A 19,111-nucleotide genomic window follows, 5' to 3' on the forward strand; every position below is an offset into this window, starting at 1 on the left:
ATTGTGGTTGTGAGCACACTGCAATATATAACCAATGAGGAGCTCAAAAGATGAACAAGAATAAAAGATGTCATCAGGGTGAGTCATGACAGGTAGAAAACTCAAGTGCTCTGCTGGTGCCCTTGTGATTTCAGGAGAAAGTGAGGCAGGCCTATAGCCCATTGGGTGAACTTCAGAAGGTTCCTGGAAAAGAGTTGCACAGGACAAGAGGGTATGGATACATTTTAATCTGTTATCATTGGAAAGAAGATTCAAGTCAGTGAGATCACAGATCTGTTTGAGTATCACCAAGGTCATGGCATGCATTTGTGAGACATTTGCCGGAGGAAAAGATGTAATCTGTGGCCTAGAATAGAACTGTTAGCTGACAGTTATCAAGGCGGGTGCCATGATACTGTCCTCATTAGCATCACCTCATCTGACAGAGCTAACTAGAAACTCACAGCCACAATCTTAAATATAGCTTCAGCTTCCCCACAGGGACAGAACCTATTGTAGCAACTCTCTCTTGTGTCATAATTAGGACCCCTTTGTGATGTATCAAGTAACACAGGTTCTATATCCTCTGTGATGTAGGGATGATGAATTCTGTATTTCTGGAGGCATAAAGTGTCCAGGACTTTGAGCTTCCATCCTTGGATGGCTAGTCTCTTTGCCTTAGTGGCATTTGGATCACGCTGAAATATATTTTAGCTCTTTGGAACAGTGACTATGCTTATTGCGCCTTTGGGTCCTTGTTCCTTATCATGGTTGTGCGACAGTTCTGTTATGCGTTTAGGAAACTTGCTAATGAGAGCTGCTGCCAGGTAGGTAAACACCCAAGTCCCTTTCTCCTCACTCCCAAGGCCTGCAAAAGGGTAGGAGAAGGCCTTAGAGCTAATCTTCCTCATCTTTTCTACCTTCTTTACTTTTTTCCCAGTCTTTTCTTCCTTCTCCGACTAAGGGTCAGAATGAGCCATGAGACAAAAAAAAAGCCTTTTCTTAGGAAGCCTTGTTTGTAGGATATCCTCATTACAAAGCCAGGAAGGGAGTGAGGTGGAGTGGAGGGGAGTGGTAAGGATTGGTAAAACAATATACAAGGTTGAATGCCTAGAGAGAGAAGACTGGGGAACTTTGGTGAGCTTCGTCTCCTTTGAGATGGTTAAAAAAAAAAAGAATAAACTTCCATTCTCCCACTTATCCTCTGCCTTTCAGTGTCAAAGAAAAGTCCAAAGGAGTTTGGAAGGCATAGAACAAAGAGGTGAGATCTTACATTAAGTCTTTAGCCCTGTCCAACCTCTCCTAGGAGCAAACTTACCTTCTCCTTACAACTCCCTTGCGGTCCCATCTAAAACCCAGGAAATTTCCTAAACTCTTTGCTCTGCCCCTATTACAGGATTGAAAGAATGAGGGGGCAGGGCAGTGGTCCACCCTCACCCAAAGTGATCTTGTAGAACTCCTGAGGCTGTTCAAGAACCTGCCCTCCCAGAACTCTGCCCAGATTCACCTGCTCAACACGTTCCACCTTTCCTTGTGCCTTATGACCCCTAACCTTGTTCTTCATTCTCACCATGACCTCCAGGCCTTCCCTCCCTCAGTTCTTTTCAAAGCTATGACCCCTGCCCTGGCTACACTCTTCTTCCTTCCCTATCTCGTTGCCCTAGTGAACCAGTCCAAATCTATACCATCCTCCATATGTGAATCCTTTGCTCCCTGTCCTATCACTGATCATGCCTTGCCCCAGCATTGGACTACTCCCATCAGCCCTTGCTGCTATTCGCGATGCCACTGAACAGAACTGGATAAAGTCATGAAACTGTGTTCACTAGGTCCACTACAAATTTATATTACATAATCTTAACTGGGCCCTCCCTGCAGAAAGACTATTCTTTTATACCTCCTTAATACATTCATGCTCTGGGCAGCGTGGTGGCACAGTGGATAGAGCATTGGTGCTGGAGTCAGAAGGACCTGAGTTCAAATCCAGCCTCAGACACATAACACTTACTAGCTGTGCGACCCTGGGCAAATGATTTAACCCCATTGCCTAGCCAACAGCAACAACAAAAAACCATTCATGCTCTCTCTCTCTTGAGAATGGCTGTTCCAAACCTTTTCATCTCTCCTCAAGCCTCTCACAGCACTCCCTGCCTCTACTCTCTCAGTTGCGGGCCTTACCTCATACTTCGCTGAAAAAAAATCGTCATTCAACTGAAACTGCTCTCCTCAAAGTCACCAATGACCTCTTTAAAAAAAATATTTTGTTGGTGTTTTCTGTTTCTTATATCATCAAAGTATCCCATGTATCCCTCCTCCTCCCTCTCCCCAAGGGCCAATCCATATGACAAATTGTGGGGGGGGGCAGGAGGAAGGGTTGGGAAAGGAAAAAATAATCAAAAAAAACCTGATTGCTGCATCACTAATGATCTCTTAATTGTCAAATCTGATGGTTTTTTCTCAATCCTCATCCTTCTTGACCTCTCTGTAGCCTTTGACGTTACTGATCAGCTTCTTCTGGATACTCTCTCCTCTCTAAGGTTTTTGTAACACTATCCTCTTCTGGTTCTCCTCCTACCTGTGTGACCAACCCTCAGTCTCCTTTGCTGCTTCTTTATCTAGGTCATATCCACTAACAGTATGCAATCCCCAAGATTTTGTCCTGAGTCTTGTTTTCTTCTTCTTCTATACTATCTCCCCATTGGTGATCTTATCAGCTCCCATGGGTTGAATTAAATCATCTCTATGCAGATGTTTGCCAGGCTATATATACAGTCCTGGGGCAGCTAGGTGGTACAGTGGTTACAGCATTGGTGCTGGAATCAGGAGGACCTGAGTTCAAATCTGGCCTCAGACACATAATACTTCCTAGCTGTGTGACTCTGGGCAAGTCACTTGACCCCAGTTGCCTCACCAAAAAAAAAATCATATATATATATATATATACAGCCCTAACTTCTCTACATCTTGGATATTTCAGACTGGATGTCCTAAAGACATCACAAACTCAACATGAGCAAAGCAGAACTCATTATCTTTCCCCCCAAAATCTTCCCCTCTTCCCTATCTCCCTATTATTGTCTAAGGCAGCACCTAGTCACCTAGGCTCACAACCATAGTGTCATCCTCGATTCCTCTTTCCATCTACCCAATTTATTGCCAAGTCTTGTCATCTACCCCTTCACATCTCTCATGTATGTCCCCTTCTTTCTATGCACATAGCTACCACCTTGGTACTGGCTCTTATCACCTCATTGTAACAGCCTTCCAGTTTGCCTACCTGCTCCTTCCAGTCCATCATCCCCTCAGTAGCCCAAGTGATCTTAAAGCTCTGATCATATCACTCCCACTCTCAATAAAGTACAGTGGCTCCTTATCACCTCTAGTATCAAATATCAAACCTTCAGTTTGGCTTTTAAAATCCTTCACAAACTGGCCCCTTCCTATGTTTCCAGTCTTTTTACATTTCGCTTCTCTCCCCACATATTCTACAAGCCTGTAACACTAATAATAATCTGGCTGTATATGACAATCTCACTGACTGCCCTTTATTCCTGGAATGGTCTTCTCCCTTACCTTTGCTTCCTGGCTTCCTTCAACACTCAGCTCAAATCCCATTTTCTCAAAGAGGTCTTTCCTATTCCTTCCCCTCCACCCCAGTGCTAGTGCCTTCCCTCTGGATTCTATATCTTGTATTTACAGTGATTTGCATGCTGTCTCCCCTATTAGGTTGTGAGTTCTTGAAGGCAGGACCTGTTTTTGTCTTTCTTTGTATCCCCAGCACTTAGCACAGTGCCTGACACATATCAAGTGCTAAATAAATGCTTATTGACTGATTGATTGATTCTGCTGGCTTCCTAGTTTGGAGATCTTCCCAGGAAGACACCAAGACCCCTTGGAAGTGTTGTCCATCCTGAAAAGGTGATCTACCCCCTCTTCTCATATCCCCATTTCCGGTATCATCTGAACTAATCCCAAATTCCCAATCTAGCATGTGGGGAGGAGGACTAGTGAACCTGAACAAAAGAACTTGAAATGATCATGTTGGACACTTTATGATTGAAAGATGGGGGGCCCATCACTGTGACAGTGCTCAAAAAAAATTGTTGAATTCTTTATAGGGCTTCCTTTATTGTAACAGAAAGATGCCCATAAATAGAAAATGGGAAGGGGGTATGAGACACCTATTCATAACTCAGTGCTAGTAACTACAGTGATATTGGTCCTGGGATTCAGAAGTTGGGTTGTTGATTGATCTCAATTAAAAAAGGCTACATAAGACAAAACAGAACAACTCAGATTTTGGAGCTGTCCAACTAGAAAAATGGCTTCTCCATAATTGAGACATCATCACAGCTATTCTTTTTCCAACTGTCATACTATGAATCTTAATCATAGGTTCTTAACTCTTTCAGACTATCCATGCTTTCCAGAGACCATGTTCTCTTTTACTGTTTTCAGGGAGCCCATAGACTCACAGCTCACAACTCAGTCTATACCAGGGGTTGTTCTTTTTCTTTTTTTGCCTGTGTGTCACATACTCCTCTGGCAGACTGGTGAAGCCTATGGATCGCTTCACTGAATCATGTTTTTAAATGCATAAAATAAAATGTGGAGAATTACAAAGAAACCTATTATATACAGTTGCCAAAAATATATATTGTTTAAGTTCATGCACCCCCAAGCTAAGAACTCCAGGTTGGGATACTCGGCCTCACTTAATTTTAGTGTAGTTTAGACTTGATGAGTCATTAGCTTAACCTACCAACTGGCTCCTCTGTTCCCTTCTCTGGCATGCGGTAGAAAGGTGAGGCAGAGCTTCCTAGCGCTAAATACAACTCCCAGGCTTCTCTGAAGGCCTGAGTGACTCTCTGGGCCATGTCCTCCAAGCCTCAGGCCGTCTGCCATTGCTGAGGGAATTAAAGGGATTCTTAACCTTTTGCAGTCATGGGCCCCTTGAGCAGCTATGAACTGCTTTTCAGAAGAACACATAAAAGCATATAATCAAATACATTGAATTTAAAAGGAAACCAATTATATTCAAATATAGTTATCAAAATATATTAAAAATGAATGTCACAAGGGCAGCTAGGTGGTGCAGTGGACAGAGCTCTGGCCTTGGAGTCAGGAGGACCTGAGTTCAAATCCAGCCTCAGACACTTGACACTTACTGGCTGTGTGACCTGGGACAAGTCACTTAACCCCGATTTCTTCACCAAAGAGCAAAAACAAAACAAAAAAACCCTCCAAAAAATAAATGTCACAAATCTCCTGAAGCCCATCCACGCATACTCCTTTGGTGGTGGTGGTGGGGAGGGGGACTGATGTCCATGAAACCCAGGTTAAGAACATCTACTATAGAGGGAGAAAAAGAGTAGAAAACAAGCTTCTATGGAAAAGGGAGTTTGTCTAGAAATAACTAGTATCCTGTCTTTCCCCAACAGCCAAACCTGGGTTCCCAAAGAAAGTAGCATTAGGAAGCTGCTGTGAGAGGACCCTACCTGTTCCATCTGTAATACTGTGGACTTGGAAACAAAGTTGCTGCTCTCTGGTGAGAAAGACTTGCACTCCCCCCCACTGCAGAACACATCACTTGGGTCTTCCTACTTAGAGGCTATGAGCAGGTCTACTCTTTTTCTTGACCAAAGTTTGGACCGAAGCTCATCTACGGAATCCCTGTCATCCCCACTCCCAGTCCAAACTCCTTCAACTCACACAGCCTCCCTGTCTTCACCCAGGGTCCCAAACTCCTGGACTGAACAGCTCCAGCTGGAGAAGAAGGGCTTTGTAACCAAAATGTCAAGAAACCCTTTGGAGGAGACCTCGTTTTCCACTCCAGAGAAACCCAAGGACCCCCAAACAAAGCAAGATGCCAGTGACCACAGGGACCAGTCTGTCACATGGAGTAACAAGAATGAGGATTTTAAATCGAAAGTCGTCTTGCTGAATACTGAGTTCCTTCAGTTGACCAGACACTCTTCAACCGTACAGCAGCTCACAATTTTGCCTAACAACCGTTCATTTTTTAGCCCTCAAGTCCAGAAGCTTCTAGAGGTGCACATTCAAAAGAGAGTGCATTTCCAGAGATGGGGTCTCCCCCAGAGAGTACAGGAATCAATCCAACAACTCATGCCAGAAGCATGTCAACATTCTTGCCCTGGAATCAAATAGTCCCTTTCTTCCCAAAGGAAGTCTCCAACGTATCTATAGCAGAGGTGAAGATTGCAGCCACCACCCTTGGCACTGCGGGGGACAGATCAGCCTGCTCAGCCCTTCCTGGGCTCTGAGATGATCCCTCCTGTTTTAGGAAAAGCAGAGCTGAGGAGAACTTCTGAAGAGTCCCAAACTGCGTTAGCATGGCTCTGCCTCCTCCTTCCATCCCAGTCCTGACCAACTCCTGTCCCCTGAATGGGGGACTACTCACTTCAAGAAGAACTGTCTGCAACAGAAGTACAGTCAACTGTTCTGCGGTCTCCCCTCTCTGCACAGTGAATCCCTGGTAGCCACCTTTCTGAGGCACGACTGCCTCTCCCCACGCAGTAGCGTCTCCTCTTTGGACAGTACTTTCCTCTTCAATGAATTGTCCTTCCTCCCCTTGCTGCCACATTCTACCCCTCCTCCTTCTCCACCTATTCTGATTGGCAACAGCACCAAAGCCCCTGAAAAGACCCAAATCAATGTCCCATTTCTCCCGGTAGCTGAATGTGAAACCTTGGAGTGGCATCTACTACAGAGACAGCTCCAAATGCTATGGGGTCTACCCTCCTTCATCCAGATGAGTCAACAGTCCCAGAGACCCCTCGATCATGAACTCTGTGAGGCAGAACTTGTCCCCAAATGAATGTCTCTGTCCTCACAAGGGAGCTTTTTTTCTTGCCGGACCGTGCCAGGAGGCTCCTTGAGCTACATTTTCAGAAGCGGATCCTTCAGCATCAGCTAAGGCCACCTCAGTCATGCCAGAAGTCTGTTCCCTTGCTTCTGTCCTCAATTAACCAGCCACAAGTCCCTGAGAGCACCTCGATCGAAGTGACACTTCCCCAGAATGAAAATCCCCAACTCAAGATGGCTCAAGCACCTGCTCCCATTAGGACTCCTGCCCATTTCATCAAGCCTGAACCCTATGCCACAGCTAGGGTGACCGTGCAAATGCACATAGAGAAAAAATGTCTGCAGATCAAACAAGGGAGCTTTCCAGACATCATATCTGGGTCATGGGACATTGGGAACCAATTGTCAGCGGGAGACCCTCCTACCCAGAGAACTTTGGAAGCTGCCCACTCCAATATGGAGTCAGAAGGCTTGGCTTTCCAAGAGCCAAATACAATAGAATGGATGGAGCTGAGTGTGCACCAACAGAAACTAACACCGCTGCATGAAACCATGAGGCAGCCAGACCAGGCTGTGACCCTCCCAGAGAGCGTAATGGAGAAACTGCAAATGATTTTGAGACACAAATACTTGACTTTCTTATCAGGATTACCAGCTCTTTATTATGTGGCTCTCTATAGGGCAATGTCCCCTTTAGCTATTTCCCAAACGGATGTGCCTGGCATGGGGCAAGGGGTAGTAAAGGAACAAATTGACCCCATAAGCTACAGGATATGGGCTGAAGAACAATCAGTTCTCCCCAAAGCAGAGATTAATGATTCCGCCACGAATTCTAGGGACACTGGAAATGAATTAGTGGTTTCACAACAGATAAACGTCTCAGAGGCAGTACCAGAAAGAGGAGGTGATGAGAAGAGTCCACAGGGAATAGGTGAACAAAGAGGGTTTGACTGCCCACAGCGTCCCTATTCGCCAAGTAAGTCTGTCATCTTGGCCAAGATGGATTCCCACCTAAGGAAGAAGGTGTTAGAAGTAAGTATGGGGATTCCCCAGAAAGCTATAGATTCTAGGGAACTCTCTGAAGCTCTGCAATTTTCTTTACCTGAGCCTGGCTTAGGACATGTTCCCACAGCTGGTAGTCCAGAAAGCCCCAAAGAACTACAAAGGATTCTCGGCAGACCAGGGAGCCAAGAGTTCCCAGAAATGTGCTCATTACCAGCGGCAAGAGATGTTGAGGTTCCAAGCTGGACGTATTTTAAGGAGCAGCTCTCCAATAAGCTGGAGCTCAGTTTGACGAGAACATCAGAGTACCAAACTCAAAGCTCCCCCACAGCTCTTTCCCTGACATCCCCCCAGATCCCAGGCTTCCAGGTTTGCAAGGTTACCCCGCCACACTCCCCGAAAAAGCCCAGTAGGGGCATGGCTGATGCTCAAGTGCTCCATGTACATATGGAAGTAGAACAGAGAAGCCCAAGCCAAGGGAAGTACTGGAAAGTGGAGCCACAGAGTCCCTGGGATTGCCGGGCCAAGGGCATCGGCTCAAGCCCAAACAAGATAGAAGGCTCCAAAGGAGAAGGTCAGGGTGGAGGGGATGCAAGGTGCGGGACCTCTTCTCTCAAAAGGAGGAGCCGAAAAGTTTGGACCGAAGCTCATCTACGGAATCCCTGTCATCCCCACTCCCAGTCCAAACTCCTTCAACTCACACAGCCTCCCTGTCTTCACCCAGGGTCCCAAACTCCTGGACTGAACAGCTCCAGCTGGAGAAGAAGGGCTTTGTAACCAAAATGTCAAGAAACCCTTTGGAGGAGACCTCGTTTTCCACTCCAGAGAAACCCAAGGACCCCCAAACAAAGCAAGATGCCAGTGACCACAGGGACCAGTCTGTCACATGGAGTAACAAGAATGAGGATTTTAAATCGAAAGTCGTCTTGCTGAATACTGAGTTCCTTCAGTTGACCAGACACTCTTCAACCGTACAGCAGCTCACAATTTTGCCTAACAACCGTTCACTTTTTAGCCCTCAAGTCCAGAAGCTTCTAGAGGTGCACATTCAAAAGAGAGTGCATTTCCAGAGATGGGTCTCCCCCAGAGGTACAGAATCAATCCAACAACTCATGCCAGAAGCATGTCAACATTCTTGCCCTGGGAATCAAATAGTCCCTTTCTTCCCAAAGGAAGTCTCCAACGTATCTATAGCAGAGGTGAAGATTGCAGCCACCCATCCCTTGGCACTGCGGGGGACAGATCAGCCTGCTCAGCCCTTCCTGGGCTCTGAGATGATCCCTCCTGTTTTAGGAAAAGCAGAGCTGAGGAGAACTTCTGAAGAGTCCCCAAACTGCGTTAGCATGGCTCTGCCTCCTCCTTCCATCCCAGTCCTGACCAACTCCTGTCCCCTGAATGGGGGGACTACTCACGTCAAGAAGAACTGTCTGCAACAGAAGTACAGTCAACTGTTCTGCGGTCTCCCCTCTCTGCACAGTGAATCCCTGGTAGCCCCTTTCTGAGGCACGACTGCCTCTCCCCGCAGTAGCGTCTCCTCTTTGGACAGTACTTTCCTCTTCAATGAATTGTCCTTCCTCCCCTTGCTGCCACATTCTACCCCTCCTCCTTCTCCACCTATTCTGATTGGCAACAGCACCAAAGCCCCTGAAAAGACCCAAATCAATGTCCCATTTCTCCCGGTAGCTGAATGTGAAACCTTGGAGTGGCATCTACTACAGAGACAGCTCCAAATGCTATGGGGTCTACCCTCCTTCATCCAGATGAGTCAACAGTCCCAGAGACCCCTCGATCATGAACTCTGTGAGGCAGAACTTGTCCCCAAATGGATGTCTCTGTCCTCACAAGGGAGCTTTTTTTCTTCCCGGACCGTGCCAGGAGGCTCCTTGAGCTACATTTTCAGAAGCGGATCTTTCAGCATCAGCTAAGGCCACCTCAGTCATGCCAGAAGTCTGTTCCCTTGCTTCTGTCCTCAATTAACCAGCCACAAGTCCCTGAGAGCACCTCGATCGAAGTGACACTTCCCCAGAATGAAAATCCCCAACTCAAGATGGCTCAAGCACCTGCTCCCATTAGGACTCCTGCCCATTTCATCAAGCCTGAACCCTATGCCACAGCTAGGGTGACCGTGCAAATGCACATAGAGAAAAATGTCTGCAGATCAAACAAGGGAGCTTTCCAGACATCATATCTGGGTCATGGGACATTGGGAACCAATTGTCAGCGGGAGACCCTCCTACCCAGAGAACTTTGGAAGCTGCCCACTCCAATATGGAGTCAGAAGGCTTGGCTTTCCAAGAGCCAAATACAATAGAATGGATGGAGCTGAGTGTGCACCAACAGAAACTAACACCGCTGCATGAAACCATGAGGCAGCCAGACCAGGCTGTGACCCTCCCAGAGAGCGTAATGGAGAAACTGCAAATGATTTTGAGACACAAATACTTGACTTTCTTATCAGGATTACCAGCTCTTTTTTATGTGGCTCTCTATAGGGCAATGTCCCCTTTAGCTATTTCCCAAACGGATGTGCCTGGCATGGGGCAAGGGGTAGTAAAGGAACAAATTGACCCCATAAGCTACAGGATATGGGCTGAAGAACAATCAGTTCTCCCCAAAGCAGAGATTAATGATTCCACCACGAATTCTAGGGACACTGGAAATGAATTAGTGGTTTCACAACAGATAAACGTCTCAGAGGCAGTACCAGAAAGAGGAGGTGATGAGAAGAGTCCACAGGGAATAGGTGAACAAAGAGGGTTTGACTGCCCACAGCGTCCCTATTCGCCAAGTAAGTCTGTCATCTTGGCCAAGATGGATTCCCACCTAAGGAAGAAGGTGTTAGAAGTAAGTATGGGGATTCCCCAGAAAGCTATAGATCTCTGAAGCTCTGCAATTTTCTTTACCTGAGCCTGGCTTAGGACATGTTCCCACAGCTGGTAGTCCAGAAAGCCCCAAAGAACTACAAAGGATTCTCGGCAGACCAGGGAGCCAAGAGTTCCCAGAAATGTGCTCATTACCAGCGGCAAGAGATGTTGAGGTTCCAAGCTGGACGTATTTTAAGGAGCAGCTCTCCAATAAGCTGGAGCTCAGTTTGACGAGAACATCAGAGTACCAAACTCAAAGCTCCCCCACAGCTCTTTCCCTGACATCCCCCCAGATCCCAGGCTTCCAGGTTTGCAAGGTTACCCCGCCACACTCCCCGAAAAAGCCCAGTAGGGGCATGGCTGATGCTCAAGTGCTCCATGTACATATGGAAGTAGAACAGAGAAGCCCAAGCCAAGGGAAGTACTGGAAAGTGGAGCCACAGAGTCCCTGGGATTGCCGGGCCAAGGGCATCGGCTCAAGCCCAAACAAGATAGAAGGCTCCAAAGGAGAATCAGGGTGGAGGGGATGCAAGGTGCGGGACCTCTTCTCTCAAAAGGAGGAGCCGAAAAGTTTGGACCGAAGCTCATCTACGGAATCCCTGTCATCCCCACTCCCAGTCCAAACTCCTTCAACTCACACAGCCTCCCTGTCTTCACCCAGGGTCCCAAACTCCTGGACTGAACAGCTCCAGCTGGAGAAGAAGGGCTTTGTAACCAAAATGTCAAGAAACCCTTTGGAGGAGACCTCGTTTTCCACTCCAGAGAAACCCAAGGACCCCCAAACAAAGCAAGATGCCAGTGACCACAGGGACCAGTCTGTCACATGGAGTAACAAGAATGAGGATTTTAAATCGAAAGTCGTCTTGCTGAATACTGAGTTCCTTCAGTTGACCAGACACTCTTCAACCGTACAGCAGCTCACAATTTTGCCTAACAACCGTTCACTTTTTAGCCCTCAAGTCCAGAAGCTTCTAGAGGTGCACATTCAAAAGAGAGTGCATTTCCAGAGATGGGGTCTCCCCAGAGAGTACAGGAATCAATCCAACAACTCATGCCAGAAGCATGTCAACATTCTTGCCCTGGCAACCAAATAGTCCCTTTCTTCCCAAAGGAAGTCTCCAACGTATCTATAGCAGAGGTGAAGATTGCAGCCACCCATCCCTTGGCACTGCGGGGGACAGATCAGCCTGCTCAGCCCTTCCTGGGCTCTGAGATGATCCCTCCTGTTTTAGGAAAAGCAGAGCTGAGGAGAACTTCTGAAGAGTCCCCAAACTGCGTTAGCATGGCTCTGCCTCCTCCTTCCATCCCAGTCCTGACCAACTCCTGTCCCCTGAATGGGGGGACTACTCACGTCAAGAAGAACTGTCTGCAACAGAAGTACAGTCAACTGTTCTGCGGTCTCCCCTCTCTGCACAGTGAATCCCTGGTAGCCACCTTTCTGAGGCACGACTGCCTCTCCCCACGCAGTAGCGTCTCCTCTTTGGACAGTACTTTCCTCTTCAATGAATTGTCCTTCCTCCCCTTGCTGCCACATTCTACCCCTCCTCCTTCTCCACCTATTCTGATTGGCAACAGCACCAAAGCCCCTGAAAAGACCCAAATCAATGTCCCATTTCTCCCGGTAGCTGAATGTGAAACCTTGGAGTGGCATCTACTACAGAGACAGCTCCAAATGCTATGGGGTCTACCCTCCTTCATCCAGATGAGTCAACAGTCCCAGAGACCCCTCGATCATGAACTCTGTGAGGCAGAACTTGTCCCCAAATGAATGTCTCTGTCCTCACAAGGGAGCTTTTTTTCTTGCCGGACCGTGCCAGGAGGCTCCTTGAGCTACATTTTCAGAAGCGGATCCTTCAGCATCAGCTAAGGCCACCTCAGTCAGCCAGAAGTCTGTTCCCTTGCTTCTGTCCTCAATTAACCAGCCACAAGTCCCTGAGAGCACCTCGATCGAAGTGACACTTCCCCAGAATGAAAATCCCCAACTCAAGATGGCTCAAGCACCTGCTCCCATTAGGACTCCTGCCCATTTCATCAAGCCTGAACCCTATGCCACAGCTAGGGTGACCGTGCAAATGCACATAGAGAAAAAATGTCTGCAGATCAAACAAGGGAGCTTTCCAGACATCATATCTGGGTCATGGGACATTGGGAACCAATTGTCAGCGGGAGACCCTCCTACCCAGAGAACTTTGGAAGCTGCCCACTCCAATATGGAGTCAGAAGGCTTGGCTTTCCAAGAGCCAAATACAATAGAATGGATGGAGCTGAGTGTGCACCAACAGAAACTAACACCGCTGCATGAAACCATGAGGCAGCCAGACCAGGCTGTGACCCTCCCAGAGAGCGTAATGGAGAAACTGCAAATGATTTTGAGACACAAATACTTGACTTTCTTATCAGGATTACCAGCTCTTTATTATGTGGCTCTCTATAGGGCAATGTCCCCTTTAGCTATTTCCCAAACGGATGTGCCTGGCATGGGGCAAGGGTAGTAAAGGAACAAATTGACCCCATAAGCTACAGGATATGGGCTGAAGAACAATCAGTTCTCCCCAAAGCAGAGATTAATGATTCCACCACGAATTCTAGGGACACTGGAAATGAATTAGTGGTTTCACAACAGATAAACGTCTCAGAGGCAGTACCAGAAAGAGGAGGTGATGAGAAGAGTCCACAGGGAATAGGTGAACAAAGAGGGTTTGACTGCCCACAGCGTCCCTATTCGCCAAGTAAGTCTGTCATCTTGGCCAAGATGGATTCCCACCTAAGGAAGAAGGTGTTAGAAGTAAGTATGGGGATTCCCCAGAAAGCTATAGATCTCTGAAGCTCTGCAATTTTCTTTACCTGAGCCTGGCTTAGGACATGTTCCCACAGCTGGTAGTCCAGAAAGCCCCAAAGAACTACAAAGGATTCTCGGCAGACCAGGGAGCCAAGAGTTCCCAGAAATGTGCTCATTACCAGCGGCAAGAGATGTTGAGGTTCCAAGCTGGACGTATTTTAAGGAGCAGCTCTCCAATAAGCTGGAGCTCAGTTTGACGAGAACATCAGAGTACCAAACTCAAAGCTCCCCCACAGCTCTTTCCCTGACATCCCCCCAGATCCCAGGCTTCCAGGTTTGCAAGGTTACCCCGCCACACTCCCCGAAAAAGCCCAGTAGGGGCATGGCTGATGCTCAAGTGCTCCATGTACATATGGAAGTAGAACAGAGAAGCCCAAGCCAAGGGAAGTACTGGAAAGTGGAGCCACAGAGTCCCTGGGATTGCCGGGCCAAGGGCATCGGCTCAAGCCCAAACAAGATAGAAGGCTCCAAAGGAGAAGGTCAGGGTGGAGGGGATGCAAGGTGCGGGACCTCTTCTCTCAAAAGGAGGAGCCGAAAAGTTTGGACCGAAGCTCATCTACGGAATCCCTGTCATCCCCACTCCCAGTCCAAACTCCTTCAACTCACACAGCCTCCCTGTCTTCACCCAGGGTCCCAAACTCCTGGACTGAACAGCTCCAGCTGGAGAAGAAGGGCTTTGTAACCAAAATGTCAAGAAACCCTTTGGAGGAGACCTCGTTTTCCACTCCAGAGAAACCCAAGGACCCCCAAACAAAGCAAGATGCCAGTGACCACAGGGACCAGTCTGTCACATGGAGTAACAAGAATGAGGATTTTAAATCGAAAGTCGTCTTGCTGAATACTGAGTTCCTTCAGTTGACCAGACACTCTTCAACCGTACAGCAGCTCACAATTTTGCCTAACAACCGTTCACTTTTTAGCCTCAAGTCCAGAAGCTTCTAGAGGTGCACATTCAAAAGAGAGTGCATTTCCAGAGATGGGGTCTCCCCCAGAGAGTACAGGAATCAATCCAACAACTCATGCCAGAAGCATGTCAACATTCTTGCCCTGGGAATCAAATAGTCCCTTTCTTCCCAAAGGAAGTCTCCAACGTATCTATAGCAGAGGTGAAGATTGCAGCCACCCATCCCTTGGCACTGCGGGGGACAGATCAGCCTGCTCAGCCCTTCCTGGGCTCTGAGATGATCCCTCCTGTTTTAGGAAAAGCAGAGCTGAGGAGAACTTCTGAAGAGTCCCCAAACTGCGTTAGCATGGCTCTGCCTCCTCCTTCCATCCCAGTCCTGACCAACTCCTGTCCCCTGAATGGGGGGACTACTCACGTCAAGAAGAACTGTCTGCAACAGAAGTACAGTCAACTGTTCTGCGGTCTCCCCTCTCTGCACAGTGAATCCCTGGTAGCCACCTTTCTGAGGCACGACTGCCTCTCCCACGCAGTAGCGTCTCCTCTTTGGACAGTACTTTCCTCTTCAATGAATTGTCCTTCCTCCCCTTGCTGCCACATTCTACCCCTCCTCCTTCTCCACCTATTCTGATTGGCAACAGCACCAAAGCCCCTGAAAAGACCCAAATCAATGTCCCATTTCTCCCGGTAGCTGAATGTGAAACCTTGGAGTGGCATCTACTACAGAGACAGCTCCAAATGCTATGGGGTCTACCCTCCTTCATCCAGATGAGTCAACAGTCCCAGAGACCCCTCGATCATGAACTCTGTGAGGCAGAACTTGTCCCCAAATGAATGTCTCTGTCCTCACAAGGGAGCTTTTTTTCTTGCCGGACCGTGCCAGGAGGCTCCTTGAGCTACATTTTCAGAAGCGGATCCTTCAGCATCAGCTAAGGCCACCTCAGTCATGCCAGAAGTCTGTTCCCTTGCTTCTGTCCTCAATTAACCAGCCACAAGTCCCTGAGAGCACCTCGATCGAAGTGACACTTCCCCAGAATGAAAATCCCCAACTCAAGATGGCTCAAGCACCTGCTCCCATTAGGACTCCTGCCCATTTCATCAAGCCTGAACCCTATGCCACAGCTAGGGTGACCGTGCAAATGCACATAGAGAAAAAATGTCTGCAGATCAAACAAGGGAGCTTTCCAGACATCATATCTGGGTCATGGGACATTGGGAACCAATTGTCAGCGGGAGACCCTCCTACCCAGAGAACTTTGGAAGCTGCCCACTCCAATATGGAGTCAGAAGGCTTGGCTTTCCAAGAGCCAAATACAATAGAATGGATGGAGCTGAGTGTGCACCAACAGAAACTAACACCGCTGCATGAAACCATGAGGCAGCCAGACCAGGCTGTGACCCTCCCAGAGAGCGTAATGGAGAAACTGCAAATGATTTTGAGACACAAATACTTGACTTTCTTATCAGGATTACCAGCTCTTTATTATGTGGCTCTCTATAGGGCAATGTCCCCTTTAGCTATTTCCCAAACGGATGTGCCTGGCATGGGGCAAGGGGTAGTAAAGGAACAAATTGACCCCATAAGCTACAGGATATGGGCTGAAGAACAATCAGTTCTCCCCAAAGCAGAGATTAATGATTCCACCACGAATTCTAGGGACACTGGAAATGAATTAGTGGTTTCACAACAGATAAACGTCTCAGAGGCAGTACCAGAAAGAGGAGGTGATGAGAAGAGTCCACAGGGAATAGGTGAACAAAGAGGGTTTGACTGCCCACAGCGTCCCTATTCGCCAAGTAAGTCTGTCATCTTGGCCAAGATGGATTCCCACCTAAGGAAGAAGGTGTTAGAAGTAAGTATGGGGATTCCCCAGAAAGCTATAGATCTCTGAAGCTCTGCAATTTTCTTTACCTGAGCCTGGCTTAGGACATGTTCCCACAGCTGGTAGTCCAGAAAGCCCCAAAGAACTACAAAGGATTCTCGGCAGACCAGGGAGCCAAGAGTTCCCAGAAATGTGCTCATTACCAGCGGCAAGAGATGTTGAGGTTCCAAGCTGGACGTATTTTAAGGAGCAGCTCTCCAATAAGCTGGAGCTCAGTTTGACGAGAACATCAGAGTACCAAACTCAAAGCTCCCCCACAGCTCTTTCCCTGACATCCCCCCAGATCCCAGGCTTCCAGGTTTGCAAGGTTACCCCGCCACACTCCCCGAAAAAGCCCAGTAGGGGCATGGCTGATGCTCAAGTGCTCCATGTACATATGGAAGTAGAACAGAGAAGCCCAAGCCAAGGGAAGTACTGGAAAGTGGAGCCACAGAGTCCCTGGGATTGCCGGGCCAAGGGCATCGGCTCAAGCCCAAACAAGATAGAAGGCTCCAAAGGAGAAGTCAGGGTGGAGGGGATGCAAGGTGCGGGACCTTTCTCTCAAAAGGAGGAGCCGAAAAGTTTGGACCGAAGCTCATCTACGGAATCCCTGTCATCCCCACTCCCAGTCCAAACTCCTTCAACTCACACAGCCTCCCTGTCTTCACCCAGGGTCCCAAACTCCTGGACTGAACAGCTCCAGCTGGAGAAGAAGGGCTTTGTAACCAAAATGTCAAGAAACCCTTTGGAGGAGACCTCGTTTTCCACTCCAGAGAAACCCAAGGACCCCCAAACAAAGCAAGATGCCAGTGACCACAGGGACCAGTCTGTCACATGGAGTAACAAGAATGAGGATTTTAAATCGAAAGTCGTCTTGCTGAATACTGAGTTCCTTCAGTTGACCAGACACTCTTCAACCGTACAGCAGCTCACAATTTTGCCTAACAACCGTTCACTTTTTAGCCCTCAAGTCCAGAAGCTTCTAGAGGTGCACATTCAAAAGAGAGTGCATTTCCAGAGATGGGGTCTCCCCCAGAGAGTACAGGAATCAATCCAACAACTCATGCCAGAAGCATGTCAACATTCTTGCCCTGGGAATCAAATAGTCCCTTTCTTCCCAAAGGAAGTCTCCAACGTATCTATAGCAGAGGTGAAGATTGCAGCCACCCATCCCTTGGCACTGCGGGGGACAGATCAGCCTGCTCAGCCCTTCCTGGGCTCTGAGATGATCCCTCCTGTTTTAGGAAAAGCAGAGCTGAGGAGAACTTCTGAAGAGTCCCCAAACTGCGTTAGCATGGCTCTGCCTCCTCCTTCCATCCCAGTCCTGACCAACTCCTGTCCCCTGAATGGGGGGACTACTCACGTCAAGAAGAACTGTCTGCAACAGAAGTACAGTCAACTGTTCTGCGGTCTCCCCTCTCTGCACAGTGAATCCCTGGTAGCCACCTTTCTGAGGCACGACTGCCTCTCCCCCAGCAGTAGCGTCTCCTCTTTGGACAGTACTTTCCTCTTCAATGAATTGTCCTTCCTCCCCTTGCTGCCACATTCTACCCCTCCTCCTTCTCCACCTATTCTGATTGGCAACAGCACCAAAGCCCCTGAAAAGACCCAAATCAATGTCCCATTTCTCCCGGTAGCTGAATGTGAAACCTTGGAGTGGCATCTACTACAGAGACAGCTCCAAATGCTATGGGGTCTACCCTCCTTCATCCAGATGAGTCAACAGTCCCAGAGACCCCTCGATCATGAACTCTGTGAGGCAGAACTTGTCCCCAAATGAATGTCTCTGTCCTCACAAGGGAGCTTTTTTTCTTGCCGGACCGTGCCAGGAGGCTCCTTGAGCTACATTTTCAGAAGCGGATCCTTCAGCATCAGCTAAGGCCACCTCAGTCAGCCAGAAGTCTGTTCCCTTGCTTCTGTCCTCAATTAACCAGCCACAAGTCCCTGAGAGCACCTCGATCGAAGTGACACTTCCCCAGAATGAAAATCCCCAACTCAAGATGGCTCAAGCACCTGCTCCCATTAGGACTCCTGCCCATTTCATCAAGCCTGAACCCTATGCCACAGCTAGGGTGACCGTGCAAATGCACATAGAGAAAAAATGTCTGCAGATCAAACAAGGGAGCTTTCCAGACATCATATCTGGGTCATGGGACATTGGGAACCAATTGTCAGCGGGAGACCCTCCTACCCAGAGAACTTTGGAAGCTGCCCACTCCAATATGGAGTCAGAAGGCTTGGCTTTCCAAGAGCCAAATACAATAGAATGGATGGAGCTGAGTGTGCACCAACAGAAACTAACACCGCTGCATGAAACCATGAGGCAGCCAGACCAGGCTGTGACCCTCCCAGAGAGCGTAATGGAGAAACTGCAAATGATTTTGAGACACAAATACTTGACTTTCTTATCAGGATTACCAGCTCTTTATTATGTGGCTCTCTATAGGGCAATGTCCCCTTTAGCTATTTCCCAAACGGATGTGCCTGGCATGGGGCAAGGGGTAGTAAAGGAACAAATTGACCCCATAAGCTACAGGATATGGGCTGAAGAACAATCAGTTCTCCCCAAAGCAGAGATTAATGATTCCACCACGAATTCTAGGGACACTGGAAATGAATTAGTGGTTTCACAACAGATAAACGTCTCAGAGGCAGTACCAGAAAGAGGAGGTGATGAGAAGAGTCCACAGGGAATAGGTGAACAAAGAGGGTTTGACTGCCCACAGCGTCCCTATTCGCCAAGTAAGTCTGTCATCTTGGCCAAGATGGATTCCCACCTAAGGAAGAAGGTGTTAGAAGTAAGTATGGGGATTCCCCAGAAAGCTATAGATCTCTGAAG

General features: G+C 48.1%; 2 protein-coding genes across 2 annotated transcripts; both read left to right on the forward strand.

The window, feature by feature from the left end:
- The first annotated feature begins 5,297 nt into the window (after positions 1 to 5,297).
- On the forward strand, positions 5,298 to 8,803 carry LOC110204118 (protein SPATA31F1-like). Its single transcript, XM_078151855.1, is given in 3 exon segments — positions 5,298 to 6,081; positions 6,332 to 6,803; positions 6,806 to 8,803. Coding segments are annotated over 3 exon segments (2,964 nt in total). The 5' UTR covers positions 5,298 to 5,367; the 3' UTR covers positions 8,584 to 8,803.
- LOC110204115 (uncharacterized) lies at positions 8,589 to 19,109 on the forward strand. Its single transcript, XM_020980442.2, is given in 15 exon segments — positions 8,589 to 8,895; positions 9,100 to 9,293; positions 10,964 to 11,690; positions 11,693 to 12,424; positions 12,427 to 12,549; positions 12,552 to 13,157; positions 13,160 to 13,487; positions 13,489 to 14,190; positions 14,193 to 14,425; positions 14,428 to 14,934; positions 14,937 to 15,230; positions 15,233 to 16,295; positions 16,297 to 18,038; positions 18,041 to 18,163; positions 18,166 to 19,109. Coding segments are annotated over 15 exon segments (8,625 nt in total).
- Positions 19,110 to 19,111: the final 2 nt, after the last annotated feature.

The sequence above is a fragment of the Phascolarctos cinereus genome, unplaced genomic scaffold, assembly GCF_003287225.1.
Source record: "Phascolarctos cinereus isolate Bilbo 61053 unplaced genomic scaffold, phaCin_HiC Scaffold_104;HRSCAF=652, whole genome shotgun sequence".
In the NCBI taxonomy this organism is placed as follows: Eukaryota; Metazoa; Chordata; class Mammalia; order Diprotodontia; family Phascolarctidae; genus Phascolarctos; species Phascolarctos cinereus.